Source organism: Bos mutus, chromosome 6 (genome assembly GCF_027580195.1).
Source record: "Bos mutus isolate GX-2022 chromosome 6, NWIPB_WYAK_1.1, whole genome shotgun sequence".
NCBI classification, from domain to species: domain Eukaryota; kingdom Metazoa; phylum Chordata; class Mammalia; order Artiodactyla; family Bovidae; genus Bos; species Bos mutus.
The window spans coordinates 66,117,869-66,142,771 of record NC_091622.1 but is presented as its reverse complement, the minus strand read 5'-3'; the positions used below and the strand labels follow the sequence as shown (position 1 = coordinate 66,142,771).

The 24,903-nt window shown below is 39.3% G+C and overlaps 1 protein-coding gene across 7 annotated transcripts in view; it reads right to left on the bottom strand.

Moving 5' to 3' along the window:
* The window catches only part of ATP10D (ATPase phospholipid transporting 10D (putative)), a 137,355-nt gene that overhangs the window by 88,572 nt on the left and 23,880 nt on the right, over positions 1–24,903 (bottom strand). For 5 of the 7 annotated variants that reach the window (XM_070372352.1, XM_070372354.1, XM_070372351.1 and 2 more), the window contains 2 exons: positions 13,053–13,379; positions 10,404–10,598 (listed from right to left, as the gene is read on the bottom strand). In XM_070372352.1, coding sequence (XP_070228453.1) covers positions 10,404–10,598; positions 13,053–13,372 — 515 coding nt within the window. In that variant the 5' untranslated portion in view covers positions 13,373–13,379. Of the gene's footprint in view, positions 1–10,403; positions 10,599–13,052; positions 13,380–24,903 lie in introns of those variants that run through there. The other 2 variants (XM_070372355.1, XM_070372353.1) reach the window with 2 other exon arrangements.

The following is a 24,903-nucleotide window of genomic DNA, read 5'->3' as shown; positions in this document are numbered from 1 at the left end:
CTCTCCTATTTTACTTTCATCAAGAGGTTCTTAGTTCTTCTTTGCTTTTCTGCCATAAGGGTGGTGCCATCTGCATATCTGAGGTTACTGATATTTCTCCTGGCAATATTGATTTGTTTGTGCTTCATCTAGCCCTGCATTTCTCATGATGTACTCTGCATAAGACTTAAATAAGCAGGGTAACAATATACAGCCTTGACATACTCCTTTCCCAGTTTGGAACCAGTCTGTTGTTCCATTTCCAGTTCTAACTGTTGCTTTTTGACTTGCATACAGGTTTCACAGGAGGCAAGTCAGGTGGTCTAGTATTCCCATCTCTTCTAGAATTTTCCACAGTTTATTGTGATCCACACAGTCTAAGGTTTTGGCACAGTCAATAAAGCAGAAACAAGATGTTTTTCTGGATCTCTCTTGCTTTTTCAATGATCCAATGGATGTTGGCAATTTGATCTCTGGTTCCTCTGCCTTTTCTAAATCCAGCTTGAACATCTGGAAGTTCATGGTTCACGTACTATTGAAGCCTGGCTTGGAGAATTTTGAGCATTACTTTACTAGTGTGTGAGATGGTAGTTTGAGCATTCTTTGGCATTGCCTTTCTTTGGGATTGGAATGAAAGCTGACCTTTTCCAGTCCTGTGGCCACTTCTGAGTTTTCCAAATTTGCTGGCATACTGAGTGCAGCACTTTCACAGCGTCATCTTTTAGGATTTGAAATAGCTCAACTGGAATTCCATCACCTCACTAGCTTTGTTTGTAGTGATGCTTCCTAAGGCCCACTTGACTTGGCATTCCAGGATGTCTGGCTCTAGGTTGGTGATCACACCATCGTGATTACCTAGGTCGTGAAGATCTTTTTTGTGTAGTTCTTCTGTGTAATCTTGCCACCTCTTAATATCCTCTGCTTCTGTGAGGTCCATACTGTTTCTGTCCTTTATTGTGCCCATCTATGCATGAAATGTTCCCTTGGTATCTCTAATTTTCTTGAAGAGATCTCTAGACTTTCCCATTCTATTGTTTCCCTCTATTTCTTTGCACTGATTGCTGAGGAAAGCTACCCATTTTCTAGCCCCATTTTGTTCAAAGTTGCCCAGCTTTTATGTCAATATATAAGCACTGGGGAAATCTGGGAAGAATATATTCGATTATTAATAGTAATTCCACTGGTGGGAGTTGGCTGCAGTGAGATGAAAAGGTGGAAAATGTGGACTGCTACTTCCTACTTTAACAAATCTAAACAAAGAGTGGGATTATGAATGAATTTTTCTTTTTGACGTTCATTAGTACTTCTCTGAAAAAAACACTAAAAACAATTTATATAATGAATATCACTGGCACAGAGCAGCTCAGATTTATTGGTTCAGTTCAGTTGCTCAGTCATGTCCGACTCTTCGTGACCCCATGAACAGCAGCACACCAGGCCTCCCTGTCTATTACCAATTCTCAGGGTTTACCCAAACCCATGTCCACTGAGTCGGTGATGCCATCCAGCCATCTCATCCTGTCGTCCCCTTCTCTCCCTGCCCTCAATCCTTCCCAGCATCAGGGTCTTTTCCAATCAGTCAGCTCTTCGCATCAGGTGGCCAAAGTATTGGTGTTTCAGCTTCAACATCAGTCCTTCCAATGAACACCCAAGCCTTATCTCCTTTAGGATGGACTGGTTGGATATCCTTGCAGTCCAAGGGACTCTCAAGAGTCTTTTCCAACACCATAATTCAAAAGTATCAATTCTTTGGTGCTCAGCTTTCTTTATAGTCCAACTCTCACATCCATACATGACTACTGGAAAAACCATAGCCTTGACTAGACGGACCTCTATTGACAAAGTAATGTCTCTGCTTTTTAATATGCCGTCTAGGTGATCGACTTTATTTTGGGGGGTTCCAAAATCACTGCAGATGGTGACTGAAGCCATGAAATTAAAAGACACTTACTCTTTGGAAAGAAAGTTATGACCAACCTAGACAGATTTATTGGAGGCTTTATCAATTCATAAATCATTTAATTTTCAATCAATGTTATGTAGTTGGTACTATGAATGCACTATGCCCCACTCCCCACCTCTTACAAATGAGAAAAACTGGCTTAGGGAGGTTAAGGAACTAGTTCAAGGTCACACAGTTTCTAGTATTTCTGGGATTAAAACAAGGCAAGAACAAGAAGCTCCACCTCTCAAATACTGGACTTTACTCCCAGTTATAACAACTTACCAATGACCACCAAATAGAATACAGATTAACCATGTATTAGAAAGTGAATTTCAAGAACTACTTCAGAAAATGTCACACATAAATAAGGTTAATACCTTAGAAGGCCACTAAAATTTAGTTTCAAGAATAATGAAATACCATGGCTTTATGAGATAATGCTAAAATATTAACATCAGCTAGTATTTTTCAACTCCCAACATCCCAAATGGCTCAGTGGGTAAAGACTCTGGCTGCAATGCAGGAGACATGGGAGATGCCGATTCGATTCCTGGGTTGGGAACATCTCTTGGAGAGGGAAATGGCAACCCACTCCAGTTTTCCTGCTAGAAAAATCTCATGGACAGAGGAGCCTGGAGGGCTGCAGTCCAAAGGGTCGCAAGAGTGAGACACAACTAAGACAAGGCAGGAGGAGAAGGGGACGACAGAGGATGAGACGGTTGGATGGCATCACCGACTCAATGGACCTGAGTTTGGGTAAACTCTGGGAGTTGGTGATGGACAGGGAGACCGGGTGTGCTGCAGTTCACAGGGTCACAAAGAGTCGGACACGACTGAGCGACTGAACTGAACTGACTGAACTGAAGCACACAAACCAAAACACCACCAACACGGTGATTTTTAAAGATCAGAAAACAATGTAAATTCTTGGATGGCAGGCACTTTGTTTTTTGTTTAAACCTCTAAATCTCTCAGTGCCTGCAACACAGTATGCAGCTAAATTTGTCAGATGATTAATAGTTTTATTTTCAGCACGCTTCTAATATACTTGAAGCAAATCTTAAAACCTTAGCAAATGGCTGCCATTTTAAAAGCAATCTTAAGAACGCGAGGTTTTTGCTAATAGTTCATTCTAACTTAATTGAGGTGTAATAGGGTTTAAATGTTTACTTTCTGTTCCAGCATTTGTTATTTCCCAATGATACTTTCCCAAATAAAATTAAGCACCTTGTGAAAGACCACAGTCTTTCACAAATAAGAACCAAATTATCTGCATAAAAATGTTAATGCTTCTTGCAAAAGCTTGCAAAGTTTAATGATCCCATATCTTCAACTTACTTTTACTGAGAAATAATTAGTACTTTAAAGTAATTTCTTTGTATTTCACAGGAATTTAAGTTAGTACATTAACTTAAATGAATAACAATAAATAGACAATCTTTATTTCTCTATATTCTTATAATTTGTTCCAAGAACAGTGAGGGGTAGGCATTGGGATGTAAGCATTATTTCTTCTATAGCACCAAAAAATAGGCAAATTACATAGAATAACAGTTAATAAATAAAAAAGAATTAGCAGATTCCATTATGAAATGCAATCATAAAGTGATTATCTCGGACTAGACTTTAAAACAACTGAAAAGAATATTGCCTCTCATCTTCAAGTTTATATGCAAATCATCTAAAACAGATCCAAAGGACACCTGAGAAAAAAATTATACCATGTCTCCCATTAGGAAATTGTAATAAAGGGGTTCCCAAGTAGTGCAGTGGTAAAGAATCTGCCTGCCAATGCAGGAGATGAGAGAGACGTGAGTTTGATCCCTATTTGGGAAGATCCCCTAGAGGAGGAAATGGCAACCCACTCTAGTATTCTTGCCTGGAAAATCCCCATGGACCGAGGGGTCTGGGGGGCTACAGTCCAGGAAGTCACAAAGAGTCGGACACAACCGAGTGACTGAGCACACTACTCAGCACTTAGAAAGGGGTAGGCGCTATGCTTACTGTTTGATACTATTTTATTCATAATGAAAGAAACTGGAATTTAGCTAGTTTACATAATTTTTCCCAAGACTACACAGCTACTAAGTATGAGAACCAGAACTTTTAGAGCAACCCTAAAAAGCAAATATACAGCATCAACTCTAAACTCACACTAAAAATTAGAATTTATGTACAAGAATTTGTATTTAGAAATATATAAGAAATATTCTTTCCATTTGCTAAATTTGACACTGAGTAATTGTAAAATTGGTCAAAATATGGATTTTTTTCATCAGATAATCACTGTAAAATTCTACTTCCTATAGCTATATTTTGAAGGCAGGGATTGTATCAACATTTCATCTCTCTGTCCCTGGCATATGAAAGCATTTAAACATCACTGAATGATTCATAGCACTGTTTCAGTAAAGTGATCTATGAATTTTAAAACCATGGCCTTTTATTATTTTTTTTTATTTTTCTATACAACACATCATTTTTTTTTCTGGTTCCCCTTAGACTATATAAGAAAAAACAGAATATTTTCTTATTTAAGTACAGTTCACAGCATCTTTGGGATTTCCCTGGTGGCTCAGATGGAAAAGAATTTGCCTGCAATGAGAGAGACCGGGATTCAATCCCTGGGTTGGGAAGACCCCCTGCAGAAGGGAATGGCAACCCACTCCAGTATTCTTGCCTGGAGAATTCCATGGACGGAGGAGCCTGGCAGGCTACACAGTCCATGGGGTCACAAAGAGTCAGACACGACTGAGCAACTAATACACACACATACATACATACACACACACACACACACACACACACAGAGCATACACAGCATCTCACAAGAGAGGAAAAAAAGTTACTTTGCTTCAATAAGTCTTTAAAACAAATTTTGGGAAAGCCACTGAAGAATTCTAATAACAAAAAAATTCAGATTTCTACATATATCAGCTTAAGTATCACTTCTTCAGAGAAGCCTTCCCTAATCATTTGCTCATATAAAATGAAAGACAGCTCTATTATCAGGACAAGGCTTTGAGTTATTTTTCTCCCAAAACAAAAAAAATTATGTCATCTGGTTGAACTCTCAGTCAAGTGAGCCTTAAATTTGTTCAGAATATACTTCTGTTTATTATAAAACTATACATTTAAACCGAGATATCTTTTATTCTGACTTGCAAACTAAAATATAACAGGTTATTTTATAAGTTTGCAGATTAGGAATTACTGTCTTATGAAAGTTGGCTCTGTATCAGAGCACTGAAGTCAACCCAAGAAATATGCCACATGCTTTGGGATCTCAGAAGAGTAGCACTTGTCAAACAGAGCCTGTGAAGTTTCTCCAAAGGCTGAAATAGGTGCCTTTGAACTCAAAGCTCAGTCTTTTACCTTGTCACATGTTCTCCCTTGAGAATTTAAGTCAAACTCCTAACTTCAGAATCACCTCTAAATGGGCTGATGACTTTGAAATTTCTCTCTGCAGCCTTTCCTTCCCTCTAGAAATTGTTCCTATTTGCCCACTGGACATTCCCCTGGGATGCCTGTCTTGCTATCATTTCTAGTTCATTCTACCTTAGATGAACTTCAATTCAGTTCAGTTGCTCAGTTGTGTCCAACTCTTTGCGACCCCATGAATTGCAGCACACCAGGCCTCCCTGTCCATCACCAACTCCCTGAGTTCACTCAGACTCACATCCATTGATTCAGTGATGCCATCCAGCCATCTCATCCTCCGTCGCCCCCTTCTCCTCCTGCCCTCACTCCCTCCCCGCATCAGAGTCTTTTCCAATGAGTCAGCTCTTCGCATGAGGCGGCCAAAGTACTGGAGTTTCAGCTTCAGCATCATTCCTTCCAAAGAAATCCCAGGGCTGATCTCCTTCAGAATGGACTGGTTGGATCTCCTTGTAGTCCAAGGGACTCTCAAGAGTCTTCTCCAACACCACAGTTCAAAAGCATCAATTCTTCGGTGCTCAGCTTTCTTCACAGTCTAACTCTCACAGCCATACATGACCAATGGAAAAACCATAGCCTTGACTAGACGGACCTTTGTTGGCAAAGGAATGTCTCTGCTTTTGAATATGCTATCTAGGTTGGTCATAACTTTTCTTCCAAGGAGTAAGTGTCTTTTAATTTCATGGCTGCAGTCACCATCTGCAGTGATTTTGGAGCCCAAAAAAATAAAGTCTGACACTGTTTCCCCATCTATTTCCCATGAAATGATGAGACCAGATGCCATGATCTTCATTTTCTGAATGTTGAGTTTTAAGCCAACTTTTTCACTCTCCTCTTCCACTTTCATCAAGAGGCTTTTTAGTTCCTCTTCACTTTCTGCCATAACACTCCCTATTTCTATCAATGATATTTTTACCCTACAAATCTGGAAAAAAAAAATCACAGAAGTTTACCAAATTCCACTGGGCCCTTCTATACAGTATCTATTCTATGAATCCCTTCCTGCACTTAGCACATACTCCTTTTGTGCCCCGGATTAATTAGCAGAGGCAGATTCATAAAGAAGCCATTCTTATGATCTGAATTGACCAGTATTCCTTAAAGCACAACTTTTACTATGTTGTTTCTTGGCTCAAAACATGGATTCTGTACAACTCAAGGAAAATATCTGTGATGGTTAATTTTATGAGTCAACTTCACTGGTTGAAAGGATGCCCAAGTACCTGGTTAAATATTATTTCTAAGTGTCTCTGGGGGTGTTTCTGGAAGAGATGAACATTTGAATTGGTGAACTGAGTAAAGCAGATGGCCCTTCCCAGTATAGGTGGGCATCATCCAATTTGTTCACTCTCTGCCTGACTGATCCGGTACACTGATCTTCCCTGGACGTTCCTGGTTCTCAGGCCTACAGACATGGACTGGAATCTACACCATCACTCTCTGGCCTTCAAACTACATGACAGACAATTCTCTGGCAGGCTACAATCCGTGGGGTCACAAAGAGTCGCAAAGGGACTTCATAGCCTCCATAATCCCATGAGCCAATTCCTTGTAATAAATCTTATTCCTATTGATTGTATTTCTCTGGAGAGCTTTTATTCAGTGTGTAAGCAGTAGCCTGGGCATGACATCCCGCCACAGCAGGCCTCAAACTCCCCTTTTATTTCTTATTATTGTTGTTTAGTCGCTAAGTCGTGTCTGACTCTTTGCAACCCAAGAACTGTGGTCTGCCAGGCTTCTCTGTCCATAGGTTTTCCCAGGCAAGAATACTGGAATGGGTTGCCATTTCCTTCTCTGGGGCATCTTCCTGACCCAAGGATTGAACCCACATCTCCTGCATTGGCAGGTGAATTCTTTACCACCGAGTCACCAGGGGATCCCCTTATTTCTAATTACAGCCCTTTTACTGGGCCACTACCCTCAGGCCAAATTAACCTACTCATTATCGTCAGAATACTCCATAAACCTTCCAAACTCTGAAATGAAAAAAAGTGACACCAAAACCTTATTTGTAAAGCAGTAAACACAATGAGAATTTCATAAATCTACCCTTAATGATAACTTTTTAAGAAGTAGATACATTTCTCATGAAAAAGAACTTCAGAGAATTAACCTTATAAACTTTGTAATTGGCATTCACAAAAGCCACCTGAATAAGGACTTAAAAATATTGCTCCTTGAAAAGGGAACCCACCTACACTGTTGGTGGGAATGTAAATTAATGCAACCAGAATGGAGGTTCCTTAAAAAACTAAAAATAGAGCTACCATATGATCCAGCAATCCCACTCTTAGGCATATATCCACAGAAAATAGTAATCTGAAAAGATACAATGCATCCCAATGTTCATAGCAACACTCTTTACAACAGCCAAGACATGGAAGCAACCTAAGCGTCTACTGACAAATGAATGGATAAAGAAGGTAAAATATGTATATTCACACACACATATACACACAATGGAATACTACTCAGTCACAAAAAAGAGTGAAATACCATGTAATGCCATTTACAGCAACATGGATGTAGGTAGAGATCATACTAAGTGAAGTAAGAAAGAAAAAGATATATCACTTATATATGGAATCTAAAATATAACACAAATGAATTTATCTGTGAAATAGAAACAGACTCACAGATACAGAGAACAAACTTGTGGTTGCCAAAGGGGAGGAAGGTGGGAGAAAGAAGGATTCAGAGTTTGAGATTAGCTGATACAAACTATTATTTATAGAATGGATAAATAACAAGGTCCCACTGGATAGCACAGGGAACTATATTTGATATTCTATAATAAATCACTTACCAACTGAACTACAAGGGAAGCACTATAATAAACCACAAAGGAAAAGAATATGAAAAACAATGTCTATACACGTATAACTGAATATTGACTATGTATATACATAGTCAATATACATATACATAGACTATACATATTGACTATGCCAAAGCCTTTGACTGTGTGGATCACAATAAACTGTGGAAAATTCTGAAAGAGATGGGAATACCAGACCACCTGACCTGCCTCTTGAGACACCTATATGCAGGTGAGGAAGCAACAGTTAGAACTGGACATGGAACAACAGACTGGTTCCAAATAGGAAAAGGAGTACGTCAAGGCTGTATATTGTCACCCTGCTTATTTAATTTATATGCAGAGTACATCATGAGAAACACTGGGCTGGAGGAAGCATAAGCTGGAATCAAGATTGTCGGGAGAAATATCAGTCACCTCAGATATGTAGATGACACCACCCTTATGACAGAAAGTGAAGAGGAACTAAAAAGTCTCTTGATGAAAGTGGAAGAGGAGAGTGAAAAAGTTGGCTTAAAGCTCAACATTCAGAAAATGAAGATCATGGCATCTGGTCCCATCACTTTATGGGAAATAGATGGGGAAACAGTGGAAACAGTGTCAGACTTTATTTTTTGGGGCTCCAAAATCACTGCAGATGCTGACTGCAGCCATGAAATTAAGACGCTTACTCCTTGGAAGAAAAGTTATGACCAACCTAGATAGCATATTCAAAAGCAGAGACATTCCTTTGCCAACAAAGGTCCATCTAGTCAAGGCTATGGTTTTTCCTGTGGTCATGTATGAATGTGAGAGTTGGACTGTGAAGAAGGCTGAGCGCCGAAGAATTGATGCTTTTGAACTGTGGTGTTGGAGAAGACTCTTGAGAGTCCCTTGGACTGCAGGGAGATCCAACCAGTCCATTCTGAAGATCAGCCCTGGGTGTTCTTTGGAAGGAATGACGCTAAAGCTGAAGCTCCAGTACTTTGGCCACCTCATGCGAAGAGTTGACTCATTGGAAAAGACTGATGCTGGGAGGGATTGGGGGCAGGGAAAAGTGGATGACAGAGGATGAGATGGCTGGATAGCATCACCAACTCAATGGACGTGAGTCTGGGTGAACTCCGGGAGGTGGTGATGGACAGGGAGGCCCGGCATGCTGTGATTTATGGGGTCGCAAAGAGTCAGACACGATTCAGCGACTGAACTAAACTGATACTTTAATAAATTAAAAAATATATTCTCCTCTTCGATATATTAATTCCATTCCTAATTATAATGGGGAGATAATCATAGATCTTCAATACTTCTGTGTAAGAATACTCACTGATATATTTTTAATTTATATAAATATGGGAAATGTTTAAATTATCTTAGAGTCTTATTACAATGTAGCTATTAAAAGTGCTTTCTTGATGGATAAAGACATGGGAAATATTCATGATGTAAATTAGGCTAAAATAATAGAATAAAAACAATATATGTAGTACAATCCCAATTTTGTAAACTGTCCTACATTTTCCTACCACACAAAATATGTATGACTTCAAGGAACACATCACAGCATTATAAATAGTTGTCTCTGGACACTAGCATTGAAATTTGTAAATGTAGTCATTAATACACAGCACAGTTAAACATTCACCTTAATGGACTTCACTCTTGGCTACACAGGCTATTTCATAAATACTTGAAATAGAAGTCTCCAACAGAGCAAGTATGCTCCTTATAAGTCCTCCTATTACGAATGCCCTCAGTTGCTGCTGCAACAGGAAGTGTTTTATAGGCTTCTTGCTTGTTTACAAAAAAGAATGCACTTCTCTGTATCTCACAATTCCTTTCCTCCACAAGAAACTCACCTTCTCTCATATCCCATCTTGTTTTTCATATTCATTCATACATTTCATATCCCATCCTCTTAATCCCAAATTGTAAATATCTAGGGTTAAAAGCTATCTGCTTGCTTTCCTTCTTATGGTTTGAAGTTTAATTCTTTCAGCTCTACTTACACCTAAATTATAGAAGCTTTTACTTTATCAACATCTGGTTGACAATGGTTTAATGTGTTTATTGTTTTCCTATGATCCTGATGTAAATGCACTCTAGGATTTTAATAAATATTAGTTCAAAACACCATCCCACCCCCAAAAGTGTCCTAGTCACATCTAAGGAGTGGAGAGTAACATTCTGCATGTTTCTAAATGATGCATGTATATTCCCCAGCATAGCTCCTGTTACACTTACCTACTATAAACTTTAGTTACTAGGTTGTTGATCTGTTTGTCAATTTTGTATTTTCGGTAATCTTCCAAGCCATCTTTAATTGCAATAATTGTAAGGACAACCACCAGAGGCAGCATAGTAATTTCCTTTTGGAAGGCTTCTACCAAAGGCACCCAGTTCAGAACAACTAGAAACAGGAAATATAAATTGGCGACTCTGAAACCCAAACACACACAAGGAGGTGTTAACAAAGCAAGCGAAGCCTGGAACAAACGAGGCAAAAGACCTGGTGGCCTTTTTCCACAAGTTCCTATCAGTTGATTTTGGATGCTACACAACAGAACTAGTGATATCTAACAAATCTGAATTAACGATGTATTATCCCTGCAGACATCTGGTGGACGTACTCTAATAAATGTGAGGTATCATTTATTAAATATATTATAGTCAATATTGCAGTGTGACCATTGTGAGTTGTGTAACATAATAAAGCACAATAGGAGGTACTACTTTCTTTTAAAAAGTTCAAAAACCTTAAGAGGAAATTCAAAGTTAATGCATTGCAAAAACAAAAAATTAACTCAAACTTTCCGAAGTTAACTTGATTGTCCAATCATTAGGTTCAAACAAGGTTCAAAATAATTAGAAAACCCTGAGGGTTTATTTTCCCCGGAGATCAACACTTCCATTTCTGCTTTCACATTACTGAGAACTATTTTTTAAGGAACTACGTCCCTTTTATATAATCAAATATTTCCCACTGGACTCTAAGGCAAATGCAAGCAGTCTCTTTCCTTAAAAGAAAGAAACTAAATCTCAGTTTTGCACGGTCCCTTGAATTTTTATCACATTTTCTTCCCACAGCCAAACTTCTCAAAATAATCTACACATATTCCTCATTTCTCACCTCCAATTCCTCTTATGCTGAAATTTTTGGCTACTTGCAACCCTTTTTGCTTCTTCTGTGGCTTCAATGATTTGCATATACAGTTCCGTTCAGTCGCTCAGTCATGTCCGACTCTTGGCGACCCCATGGACTGCAGCACACCAGGTTAACTGCATCTCTATCTATAGGGCCGGGCCCTGAACTCTATTCAGGTTCCAGGTTCTAATTCTATCATGGGCACAACTGCAAACCCCATACAAGATAGAAACATCCATAGTAGTTAAAACCATTAATTTGACAAATTCACGTCTGTTCTTTAACCATATCCACTGTTTCATAACTACATGGAATATACAGAGATTAAAAAATGAGGATGAATATATATGAAATGAATAATACTGGAAAAAATAACAAATGCTGAGAATCTCTATACTCACATTAGCATCTCAAACTCAACATTTACAAAAACAACATAAACATAACCTTTGAGCCAAGCTTGTTTTTATTCCTGTCTGTCTTTTTTCTGTTAATAATCCTGGTCATCATAACTCAGTTTGCTCACATCATCTTTTCACTCCTTTCACTTAATTCCTTACATCTATCCATAGTATCTGTAATAGACTATCCTCTTTCTCATCCCCACTTTGTTCTAAGTTCAGGTCTCTATTACAGCTTGCCAAGATATATGTAGCATCTTCCTAAATGTTCTGTCCTGCTTTCAATTAGCCTCTAACAGTATCAGTCACAGAGGACTACTTCCCAGGCCTCCAGCAAATCTTCTATGCCACTGCCATTCTGCTTTTCTTTGTATTCCTTCCTCCATCTGAAATGTGCTTTACAGACATCTCTGCCTTGAAAATCTCAACCTTCATAATTAACTTCACATACCACTTTCTTTCTACTGCTCTGGCTAACAGTAGTATTTCTCTTTTTGAGGCTTCCATCCTAGTTGGCAGCACGTTACAGCACTCATCACATCCACCGTGTCTTTTCACTGTATGCACATCTTGCTGCCCTTGCTAAACATAAGGCTCCATAAGGAAAGAAGCTTCATGTAACCTTGCATTTCCTTCAATACTTAACCTGATGAAAGGGCTTCAGCAAATACATATTACACTGAATTATATCTGCTTTACCTAATCTTACAGGTTACATTTGTATTTAATTCAGAGCTCCATTTCCTTCTTTTATGAGGAATAAAAAGCTAGGAGCTAGTGGCTAAGACTCCCTGCTCCCAATGCAAGGTGCTCGGGTTCAATCCCTGGTCAGGGAACAAGATCCCAAATGCTGCAACTAAAGATTCCTTATGCCACAATGAAGATTTAAGGTCCCATGTACTGTAACTAAGACCCAGAGCAGCCAAAGAAGTAAATAAATAAATATTTTTTAAAAAAGAAGAAAAGGCTATAAGTCAAATTTAAACACAGCATTAACATTCTTTTAATGGACAGAACACAAAAGCAAGAGTGAATAGACTGAAGGTCATAGCCCCTCATTCACCTCTGGCAGGACACTGGTTAAACTACAGGGCCAAACTTAGTTTCCTTATCTGTAATATGAAGATAACAATATCTTTTCTTGTCACAAGAAAGCATTTTATTAGTCCTAAAGTGTTATATGAATGTAAGGACTCATCATTCCACAATGGACCCTACCAGAATTGTCAAAGATAATGTCGCAAGTGTTAGGCTTAGGTAACAGACATTATGAAAATGAAAAATCTTATATATCAATCATAATGACAAAGAACATTTTAAGTTTTTTCCCCGCAAAAATAAAATTACCTGTGAAATTGTTCAAACAAATTTCTTGGCACAAAATTCAACAGCGTGTACTTTGTTGTCCGTATTCTGTTATTCACGTAGGTTCCAGAGAACTTTTCATACTCCTCCTTGAAGAGCTGGAGGTGGGGAACAACAACCCGATGCTTTCCTGCCAGTCTGGGGGTCTGGGAGGACTTGCCCCCGCAGGCAAGCAGAGAGGAATAGCTGTATGGTCTCTCGTCATCGTCTGTGTTCGTACGGCCAATCAGCCGCTGCCAGTGATACCTGGCCCATTGAAGAGGCTCGGTCATGTCCAAAATGCGGTGAGATCCAGGTTGCATAGGTGATCTGGCAAAACAAAGAAAAGTCCATTAAAACAATTCTCATAAACTTCTGGAAAGTCTTAAAGAACAGTAATGTTAGTAAGATTAAATTTTTTCTATACTAAACAAATGACTCAACAGTTTACTGGAGAGGGTTGCCATTTCCTCCTCCAAGGGATCTTTCCAACCCAGGGATCAAACCCACGTCTCCTACATTGTAGGTGGATGCTTTACTTCTGAGCCACCTGAGAAGTCTTATTTAGTCTAGAAGGTAGCAATATGAGAGTAAAACAAGTCACTAAAACTCCATTTTAACCAAATCTTAACGAAATAGAGCATACACCTTCTGCCTTGTGGGCTGATCACCTAACCAACAAGAGATAGCACCCAAAAGGCCACTCCACAAGTTGAGGCAAGAAGTTTGTGCTTCATGTGTACAAGTCTCAATTTATCTAATCAATTTTCTCATCCTTGAAATGAGATTGTCACACATGTCAGGAGACTGTTGGGAGGATTAAGGGAATAACATAAATCACCTAGCATGAAGCAATCAGTAAAGCCTGTGACGATTACAAAAATAGCCACAAATGCTTTCCATCCCTGTAGTCACATCCCTTTACCCATGAAGTGGTGAAGTCTTTCTCTACCTGCTGAATCTAGGGTTGGTCTCGTGGTTTGCTTTGACTAATGAATCACTAGTAAACCTGACACAAGCAGAGGCTTGCAAAGTGCCTGCTCATGGGACTCCCTTAACAACTCCTTTCCCACTGCTCTTGGGAACCCTGCGGCCACTACCACGTATCTAGCCCAGGCTGGTAGTACTCATGATGAGTACTCATGACCCACTTAGCAACTATTGCTCCTATCAACATAGGAGTGAGGCCACTGAGTGCCAGCAGACTGACAACACCTGAGTGTACCCAGATGATACAATCTAGAGCAGAGACAAGCTGTCCCAACTGAACTCAACTCCCACCGTCAACCCACCACACTGTGAGTCAATAAAAGTTATACCACCACGTTTTGGGGTGGTTTGATAGAAAACAAAATCTCTTACATCCCTTCCCTTATTTTCTCTATTTTCGAGTGTGTATTTTCCAGGAAATTCAGCCCTTCCTAGAACATGAGCTCATTAATTTAAGAAAAAAAAAATCTAATGTTCATTAAGAGCACACTCTATTCCAAGCACTTTGCAAAAGTATTTAAGGAGATCCAACCAGTCAATCCTAAAGGAAATCAGTCCTGAATGTCCACTGGAAGGACTCATGCTGAACCTGAAACTTCAATACTTTGGCCACCTGATGTGAAGAACTGACTCACTGGACTCGTCAGGGTCACTGGAAAAGACCCTGATGCTGGGAAAGATTGAAGGCAGGAGGAGAAGGGGATGACACAGGATGAGATGGTTGGATGGCATCAGCAACATGAATTTGAGCAAGCTCCAGGAGCTGGTAATAGACAGGAAAGCCTAGCGTGCTGCAGTCCATGGGGTTGCAAAGAGTCAGACACGACTGAGTGACTGAACTAAACTGATCTTATTTAGTATTTACCTTAATCTTATGACAGTCATTATTTTACTTGACAAAAGAGGAAATAGGTTTAGGGAAGTTAAGTGACTTGCTGAAATTTACGTGGTTAGCATGTAGATAAGGTTGATTCAAATCAAATCTTTCCAAGTCAGTCTGTTTTTAACTATTAATGTGCTTCATTTAACTTCACATCCAGAGTAGCTGGTACTTAGTAGATGGCCAGTAAAAGTTCACTGAGTAGGCGAGGAGAGTGGAGGGCAAGGTCTGGAAGCCTTGATGTCTATTCCTGCATTATCAATGTCATTGCATTTACTTGATCATTTTAGGGTGGAGTTCACTTCTGGAGATTTTTAGTAAATCTGTGGGTATGTCACAGATACCCACAAATCTGTGGGTACCAATCTGTATTGGTAATAAAACTCCCCTGATGAATCAGATTCAGGTGGTCCATGACTGCATCTGCAGAAAAACTAGGTTATGTGGTGGAAAGTACATGAGGTTAGAAATATAGAGACCTGGAGCCTCATCTCCAGAATCTCAGGGTTTAGGTGAGGCAATATGTATGTAAATATATAAATGCAATCCCAAGTGCAAAAGAGTCTTCAAGGTAATAAAATAGTTTGGGTAAATTCTTTAAGCTTTCTTCCTTTCTAAGCTTCATTTTAAGTTTATAACATGTCTATTATTTTCTCTAAAGTATTATAACTAATCAGATATAGAAATTATCCCCCTAAGGATATTAAAATTATATCCAGCTTTCATGGATCTGAAATCATAAATCAATACGTAGCAGCAGTGGAAGATTTGGTCCTATTCTAGTAATTCTAGTGAATCGATATTTTTAATAATCCATTCAGCTAACACACTTATTTACTCTATATTGGTCCTTAAGCAATCCAAGAGATTACAGTTACACAGCCTCACCATCACTGTACTTATAGAAAGTAAGTTGAATTACAAATAATCTCACAAAAATTTATCAGATCTTTAAAACTTAAAACAATAAAAACAAGTAAGAGGCAGAAAATCCCCTTTAATGGGAAGAACACAATAGCCTCCAAATGTGTGTATTTGTGCCTGGATATTGGACCCATAATACACAGCGTCTACTATCAGTGAGAGAAAATGGCCAAAAAAGTCAGTTTCATCAGCTGTATACTAGGAATAGAAACAAGACAAAAAAAGTTCCATCCCATCGGTTTGCTGTCCTTTGGAGTTTGCTCTCTCAAATATCTGTCCATAGAGAGCTAAAACAAAGTACACTGACTGGTCAAACTAGTCCTCTTTTAATATCATGTTTTAACAATCTATCTCTCAAGTAATTTGAAAAGCCTATTTTTCACTTCAGTACAGGCGATGCATCAACAACATGGGGGCTTGGGTGCCCACCCTCCTCATTGTAGAAAATCCACATATAAGTTGTACGTGGCCTTGCATTTCCAGTTTCCAGGCATCCACAGACTCAACCAACCAGGATTTGGTAATATTGTAAACATTTACTACTGAAAAATATCCTAGTTTAAGTGGATCCCTGCAGTTCCAACCTGCACTGTTCCAGAGTCAACTGTATATAAATTAGCTTCTTAACCTATATGTAATAATGAGAGCTGCTGCTGCTGCTAAGTCGCTTCCGTCGTGTCCGACTCTGTGCGACCCCGTAGATGGCAGCCCACCAGGCTCCCCCGTCCCTGGGATTCTCCAGGCAAGAACACTGGAGTGGGTTGCCATTTCCTTCTCCAATGCATGAAAGTGAAAAGTGAAAGTGAAGATGATCAGTCATGTCCGACTCTTAGCGACCCCATGGACTGCAGCCCACCAGGCTCCTCCATCCATGGGATTTTCCAGGCAAGAGTACCGGATGGGGTGCCATTGCCTTCTCCGAGTAATGAGAGCTAAGAGAGCTTAAAGTAGTTCATAAGATATCCAGAAATCTTCCCAGAATAAGGATGTAAGATAGTGCTTTATCGATGAATCAGTAGATAATGTAAAATATTTAATATAAGCACTAAACACTTTTCATGTATTTCATCCCATCAGGGGGCCATTATGACAAAACTTAATTTTTAGCAGGCTGAAACTAATACAACTTTATATTACTTCTGAAAACCTTAAGAGTTTGCATTTACAATTAAACTCTTAAGACACAGGAGTGTGCATCCTGCTAGGGCCCCTCAATCTCATACAACAATCTAGATTCTACTTAGATTATTAAATTTCACAATAGAGTTTCTTGAGAATGTAAACTTAGAAATGATGAAGCAAATACAACACGTGGAGAGTGTTAACTTCAGGTCACCTTTCCCCATTCACTCAGTTCCAAAGAGGCAATTCTACCAATGGAAAATGTTTCATTGTCAAAGTATCCCCAGGTCCACCTTCGTCTGAGCCTCTCCAGTGCCCTTAAACTTGCATTAGGTGTTCTTTTTACTCATACTGTCTTCCCCCTTTCTCCTTTTCATCCTCTAGGAATTTCTGTAAACACAGAACTGGGACTGACTCAGTGTCCTCCTTAGCATCCTCTCTTAGTCATGGAGTCTCTGTCCTACTCTCTAAGGCTATGTGACTTACCATCTTGTAATGACCCTCCTTCCCTTCGTCATGGCCACTCTTTGCCTGAAAAGTAATGACTGGATTAAAGGACTGATCTCCAGTGTTCTTGCCTGGAGAATCCCAAGGACAGAGGAGCCTGGTGGGCTACAGTCCATGGAGTCACAAGTGTGGATGTAATTAACATGTGGTGAAAATCCTTTCAAATTTCCAGTTTAGAATTTATACCATCTTAGATCCCAGGAGAATGACCAAGGAATCTACTTAGTCACTCTAGGTCAGTGCTTTCAAAATCTAACAGTGGGAAATACATTCTCTTATGCAACACACACACGTATACAGCTGAAACAATAGTACCACAAAGCAATTCTTGCCCTTCCTACTTGCCATGCAAGCATCTTCTATCCTACTTTGCTCTCTTTCTCAATCTCTCTCATTTTAATACTGGTCAAGCTGGCACCAAATTGGTTTCAAGGTCCACTAATATACTGATCTCAAGTGTTCTTGCCTGGAGAATCCCAGGGACAGGGGAGCCTGGTGGGCTGCTGTCTATGGGGTCGCACAGAAGCGGACACGACGGAAGCGACTTAGCAGCAGCAGCAGCAGCAATATGCTGCTCTATACGCTTTGGAAAGACACCAGTTGCACACGGCTCCGCATGGGTTCAAAGCATACGAATAGACAGATCCACTTTTAGCTCCTGATGGTAGAAGGCAACCAAAACACAGTAGTTGGACTAAAGGCCCAGGAGAGGGCAATACCTTCCCCAGTGCAAGAAGCCAGAAGTAGCTTTTTCATCTTTCTCCATTACCTCAGCAAAGTTAAAAGCATACAAATATTTAGAAAAGGCTTCATTATTACTTTCACATAAATGTTCACGAAATTTTTCCTTTAAGATATGAAGGGACAGCAAATCAGTAAATCACAGCACGAATCTTGACATTTTAAAGTTTAGACTTTAGATAGATTATTTAATCTAGAAGTCACAAGCCAGAAGCCCTTAAGCAAATTTCTACCTAATGATGTATTCTGTATCACGGTGTTGGCAAACACATTGTTTTACACTTTTTGAATATAGGACTAAAATTTTAAAATAGAGAAATTCACATAAAATGCTGACAACTGACTTCTTTTAAAATGAAAAAAGTACAGAACACTGGGCATATATTTTCACATGGTAGCAAACATCGAAGTTTTTTACCATAGCTCCTCATCCTAACCCTGCTTTTTCTGGTTCATCAATTTTAATTGAGTGAATGAACACTCTGATCATCACTTTTTGACAAATCAAATTTCTCCTCTATAGGCCCAGGTTTGAATGTCAGTTGCGTCACTAACAGCTATGTGGCCCACATAATTAACCTATTAGCCTCACCTGGCTAAGGAACACAAGGCGGCACCATGAAGTGTCATGGGGCACACAGTAGATTAACAACATTCATTCTTTTCCCCACTCTTCTCCTTGGCTGTTTCTCAACATAAGTCAAGGTTGCAAACCCTGTAAATTGGGCTGAAGTCCAAACTTTCAACATATTGCTTGCACATTAAGGTTGTCCAAGTCTAAGTAAATGCTCTGTTCAATATATCTAATGATACTTGCAAAGTAAGCAACATTCAGTCGGATACAAATAGAGATCCAATCACAAAAGACGGGCAAGACATAAAATGACCTTTATATCATCTGATCTCATCCTCAACCATTAACTCTACAATTCAATGTTTGTAAACAAACTGTATTCCACTCCTGCGGTGTTTTCCAAGCTCCCCCAACAAGAATTCCCTGGGGGCCCTGTTAATCAGCATTCCCTAGGCCCCTCCCCTGGAGATTCTGATTCAGAGGCTATCGAATGGGGCCCACAAATGTGGAATTTAATAAGTACCCAGGTGACTTATCAAGGAGGTTGCCAAGTATAACCTACACCCTGCACCTCTGCAAATCTGCCCTCTCTTTGTGGCAGGCTGATCAATCATATACCAACTCACCACATGAGCCTCTCTTCACCCTCTAGACTTTTGGCTTTACCTTTGAGAGGGAGAGATGGAGAAGGATCCACACAGGAGATACGGTACATTGATTCCTTCTCTGCTCTCATTACAAACTTGAGCATGACTCAGGCACTGCAGTCTCTACAGTGGGCTGCAGGTAGCTTCATTTTTCAGAGTCAGGGAACATAGCTAAGTCCTTTCCAGACTCCACAGAGTCTAACTAATGCTTGCTCAAAGTGAGATGATCAACAAATGGCTGATCACTGAAGTTTACAGAAAAGTAATAGAAGGGAAACAGAAACAAAAACACACTGTTTCCTCTTTCATGGCTCAGCCTGGCCTGCCTTCCACAAAAGGAAAAGATGAAAGTTTAAGGCAACAGAAGTAATTCACTCTCAGCTTTGACTGCACCATTCTGTCTTTATTAGTAGAAGGAGTCTGCTTCTCCAAGTCTGAAGGACTTTTTTAGGAAATCATTCTGTCCTAGATTTGTAAGATCAATACGTGTATAATCGTGATCAAGAGCATAGACTCAAGAGCCAGACACCAACATCAATTCCTGGCACCTCCACTTGCCACCTAACCTCAGTTTAAGACTTGTTGTGAGGATTCAGTGAGTTAATATATGTAAAGCTCTTAGGGCAGTGTGGGAAGCATGCAAGTGTTAAGTAAAATTAACAACTGTAGTGATAATCCGGGAAATGTTCTCTCAACCATAGTATTTTTTCACAAGTGTTGACAATGTTATATATAGTATTGATAGTAACGACGATACCAAATTACTCATTGATGTTTCATTTCTTAAAGCGCATGTAACTCACACTCAACCACCTGGTCACACAGCTTTAGCAACTTAGTTCTTTCACTGAGCTGGAGAGTCTGCCAGGCAACCAAGTAGCTGAGCAGAGCAACACGCTCTCAACTATCCCCAAAGGATAAAGAGAGCACTCTGACAGACAGAGCTCTAACAAGCAACTGCATGTGAAGCATTTTCAGAATTTTTCAAGAACAGCATTCATAATTCAAAGACTTTTCCCACTCCATGAAGAGCTGATTTGTCATGGTTTTCCACTAGTAAACCAAAAGGCTCCATGCTTTATTTGACCTCATCCTCTGCCACTAACCCTTGAAAATTAACACAATTTTTTAAACATACCAAGAACTAGGTGCCTAAAGGTCATTCATCATCACTTGGAATAAGAAAGAACGTTTTAGATTCTGATACATCACTCCTGAATGACCTTCTGTCCTTAAAAGATAGATTATTTCATTAAAAAAGAAAAAAAAAAAACTATAGTTTACATAGGTTTTATTAAAATCTACATTTCTAATTTCATTTTTAGTTTAAGAGCAAACTACTACTATATGAAAATTAGTAGTAGTTTGTTGTAAAATGGATTACAACAAATTTGCTGATGGTTAGTGATGGAAAAATAGCACTCAAAGTTAAACTATATGGAGGTGGGATGGGGTGGGAGGTAGGTTCAAGAGGGAGGGGACATACATAAACCTACGGCTGATTGATGTTGATATATGGCAGAAACAAACAATATTGTAAAGCAATTATCATCCAATTAAAAACAAATATAATTTTTTAAAAAAGATTAACTATATGAAAAGGACTGCATGTTCCTGGGCTCAGCATGGCCACTTGAAGCCTAATATTACCCAGAAATATGGTGTCAAAGGCCACCTGACTCTGTACACCTTGCTTTAACTCACACATTAGCATTTTATCTGGGATTTAAAAGTTAATTAATATGACCATAGATCCTAAAGATCAAGATTCCTAATACATGTTGATACTAGGAGAGAGGATTTGGCATGAGATGAATACAAAACAAATGCTACATATACCCAACTTGCAACACTACTCCACAGCAAGGCAACTATATGGTTGGAAAAAAAAATGTTTTATTGTAATAATTATTTATCACCATCATACAAATATCTGTATGTACTAAAACATGTATAACTGCCACAAAAAAATTATAAACCACTTTCGCTCATGAATATTGATGGGGAAACAATAAAATTTAGCAAATGAAATACAGTTCAAAAGAACAGCTGCTGGTGGTCTCAAAGGGCTGACAGCATCCTGAACTGACAGCCAGCAAGAAAACAGAGACCTAGGTCCTATAACCACAGGAACTGATTCTGCCAGCAATTTCAATGAGGCTGTAAGTGGATCCTTCCCTGTCCTAACCTCAGACTTTGAGAACCTGAGCAACAAACCCAGCCTCACTGTTCCTGGACTTCTGATCTATGGAATTATACATTAATAAGCTGGGGTTGTTTTAAGCACTAAACTGTGGTAATCTATAGAAATTAATGCAGAGGTCCAAAACTAGTTGCTTTTATAAACAGGAAAATAACATATGGAAAAGTGGAATTTCAAGTTGGAAAATGGTAATTTAACAACTCTGGAATAAACTGACATTCATCTTGAAAACAGAAAGCTAAATTCCTACTCTATACATTAAAAATACATCTTTTATTAAAATATTAATAAATTTTTAATTTAATAACTTTTAAGTTAAAAACAAATCTCTAGATTAAAAACTTAAATACAAAAATTACAATAAATTTACCAAAAGAAAATTTAGAAAGATATTTTATTACTGTTAGCTGAGAAAAACTTTCCAAAGCAAGAGAGAAGTTAGTAAAGACAAATGATTTAACTATTCACTTACCTATCATCTATCTTACATAGCAAAAATCATAAATAAAATCAAGAGACAAGTGCAGCTCATAATGATGGCTGCTGCTGCTGCTAAATCGCTTCAGTCATGTCTGACTCTGTGCAACCCCATAGATGGCAGCCCACCAGGCTCCCCCGTCCCTGGGATTCTCCAGGCAAGAACACTGGAGTGGATTGCCATTTCCTTCTCCAATGCATGAAAGTAAAAAGTCAAAGTGAAGTCGCTCAGTCGTGTCTGACTCTTAGCGACCCCATGGACTACAGCCTACCAGGCTCCTCTGTCCATGGGATTTTCCAGGCAAGAGTACTGGAGTGGGGTGCCACTGCCTTCTCCGCTTAATGATGGCAAGCTCTTAATATTCCTAGTAACCAAATGAGTCATACAAATTTATAAGACAAAAATAAAAAGGCCAATAAAATTGGGTAAGGAATATGAATAAGCAATTCTCAAAAGAGGACATCCAAAGGGCCAATAAATATGAAGAGACTCTCAAGCCTCACTAGTCACCAGAAGGTTGCAAACTGAAGGTATAATGAGATACTGTTTTTATCCATATGACTGATAAATATTAAAATAATTATAGCCTGTGCTGGTGAGGATAGGTATAAACAAACCCCCAGACAATGGGAGTGAAAACTGCTACTATCTTCCTCCTCTTTTACCCTCTCTCATGCCCCCCAAATTGACAGTATCTCTTAAAATTTTAAATACACATGAATACTGATAGAACAATGGGCTTTCCCCAGTGGCTCAGTGGTAAAAGAATCCACTGTAATGCAGGAGACTCTGAGATGCAGGTTCAATTCTTGGGGAGGGAAGATCCCCTGGAGGAGGAAATGGAACCCACCCCAGTCATCTTGCCCAGAAAATTCCATAGACAGAGGAGCCCAACAAGCTACAGTCCATGGGGCAGTCCACGTGGTCATAAAGAGTCAGACTGAATGACTAAACAACAGTACCAGCAACTAACAGAGCAAGTCCACTTTGGGGAGTCTTACCTATATGTACAAGAATGTATACTGTAGTTGGGTTTTTTTGGCACTAACAACCTGTAAATATCATGAAAGTCAACTGGAGAACAGCTAACTAAATTATAACATCCACATTCTGGGATATTATACATGTATTAAAAATAACATTTCTCTAACCATTGACCTGGACTGATAACTATTAGGTACTAAAGCAGAAAAGGAATAAAACAAATGACAGAGGTAAATGTAATAATCCAAAATTTGTAAAAAATGAATGAAGAACAGACTAATATGAAAGACCTGGATTCAAAGAATAGTGAGAAGAACTTGGACACAGTTCAAATTTCACTCTGGTTTACCGCCCTAATCAGTAAACAGATCTGCAAAGATGTAGGATACACCTGAGTGGCTGTAGCTCCTATCACCTGCCTAGTTTCTCATGAAGTTATGACTATTTAGGAGCTTTGTCAATTGTGGAGAATGAGGAGCCCATCAAACGTCAACCTGGAATTAAGCCTTTTCAATTTCTTAGGCTGCAAGACGGTCACATTGACACAAAAGAGTCTACTGATTAGTAACCAAGGACTGGTCCTCCTGCAGCACAGATTCATAGGTCTAGGTTTTATTTCTTACAGCATCACTGAACCTTCCATTGACCAGCCTTAACACAAACTGCCTGAATGCGTGCATGATCATACACATCTGCAAGGACATGAATAAAAGTACAGAAAAATTCACACAAATCTATTAATATTGGTTATCTCGAGGAGGGAATAAAAAGAAAACAGAAATTGTTAACTTTCCTTTTGTTATAGTAAAAATGTGATGTTGTTCAGTCACTCGGTCGTGTCCAACTCTTTGTGACCCCATAGACCACAGCACACCAGGCTTCGCTGTCCTTCTCCAATTCTCAGAGCTTGCTCAAAGTCATGTTCATTGAGTTGGTGATTCATCCAACCATCTTATCCTCTGTCATCCCCATCTCCTCCTGCTTTCAATCTCCCCCAGCATCAGGGTCTTTTAGAATGAGTTGACTCTTCGCATCAGGTCACCAAAGGATTGGAACTTCAGCATTAGCCCTTCCAACGAATATTCAGGGTTGATTTCCTTTAGGACTGACAGGTTTGATCTTGCAGTCCAAAAAACTGTCAAGAGTCTTCTCCAACACCACAGTTCAAAAGCATCAATTCTTTGGTGCTTAGCCTTCTTTATGGTTCAATTCTCACATCCATGCATGACTACTGGAAAAACCATAGCTTTCACTAGATGAACCTTTGTTGGCAAAGTAATGTTTCTGCTTTTTAATACACTGCCTAGGTTTCTCATAGCTTTTCTCCCAAGGAGCAAGCGGCTTTTAATTTCATGGCTGTAGTCAGTGTCCACAGTGATTTTGGAGCCCAAGAAAATAAAGTTTGGCACTGTTACCATTGTTTCCCCACCTGTTTGCCATGAAGCGATGGGACCAGATGCCATTATCTTAGTTTTTTACATGTTGAGTTTTAAGCCAGCTTTTTCACTCCCCTCTTTCACCTTCATCAAGAGGCTCTTTAGTTCTTTTTGCATTCTGTATAAGGATGGTGTCATCTGCATATCTGAGGTTATTGATATTTCTGCCAGCAATCTGGATTCCAGTTTATGCTTCATCCACCCCGGTATTTCGCATAATGTACTCTGCATATAAGATAAATAAGCAAGGTGACAGTAGACAGCCTTGACGTACTCCTTTCCCAATTTAGAACCAGTCCATTGTTCCGTGTCCATTTCTAACTGTTGCATCTTGACCTGCATAGAGATTTCTCAGGAATCAGGTAAGG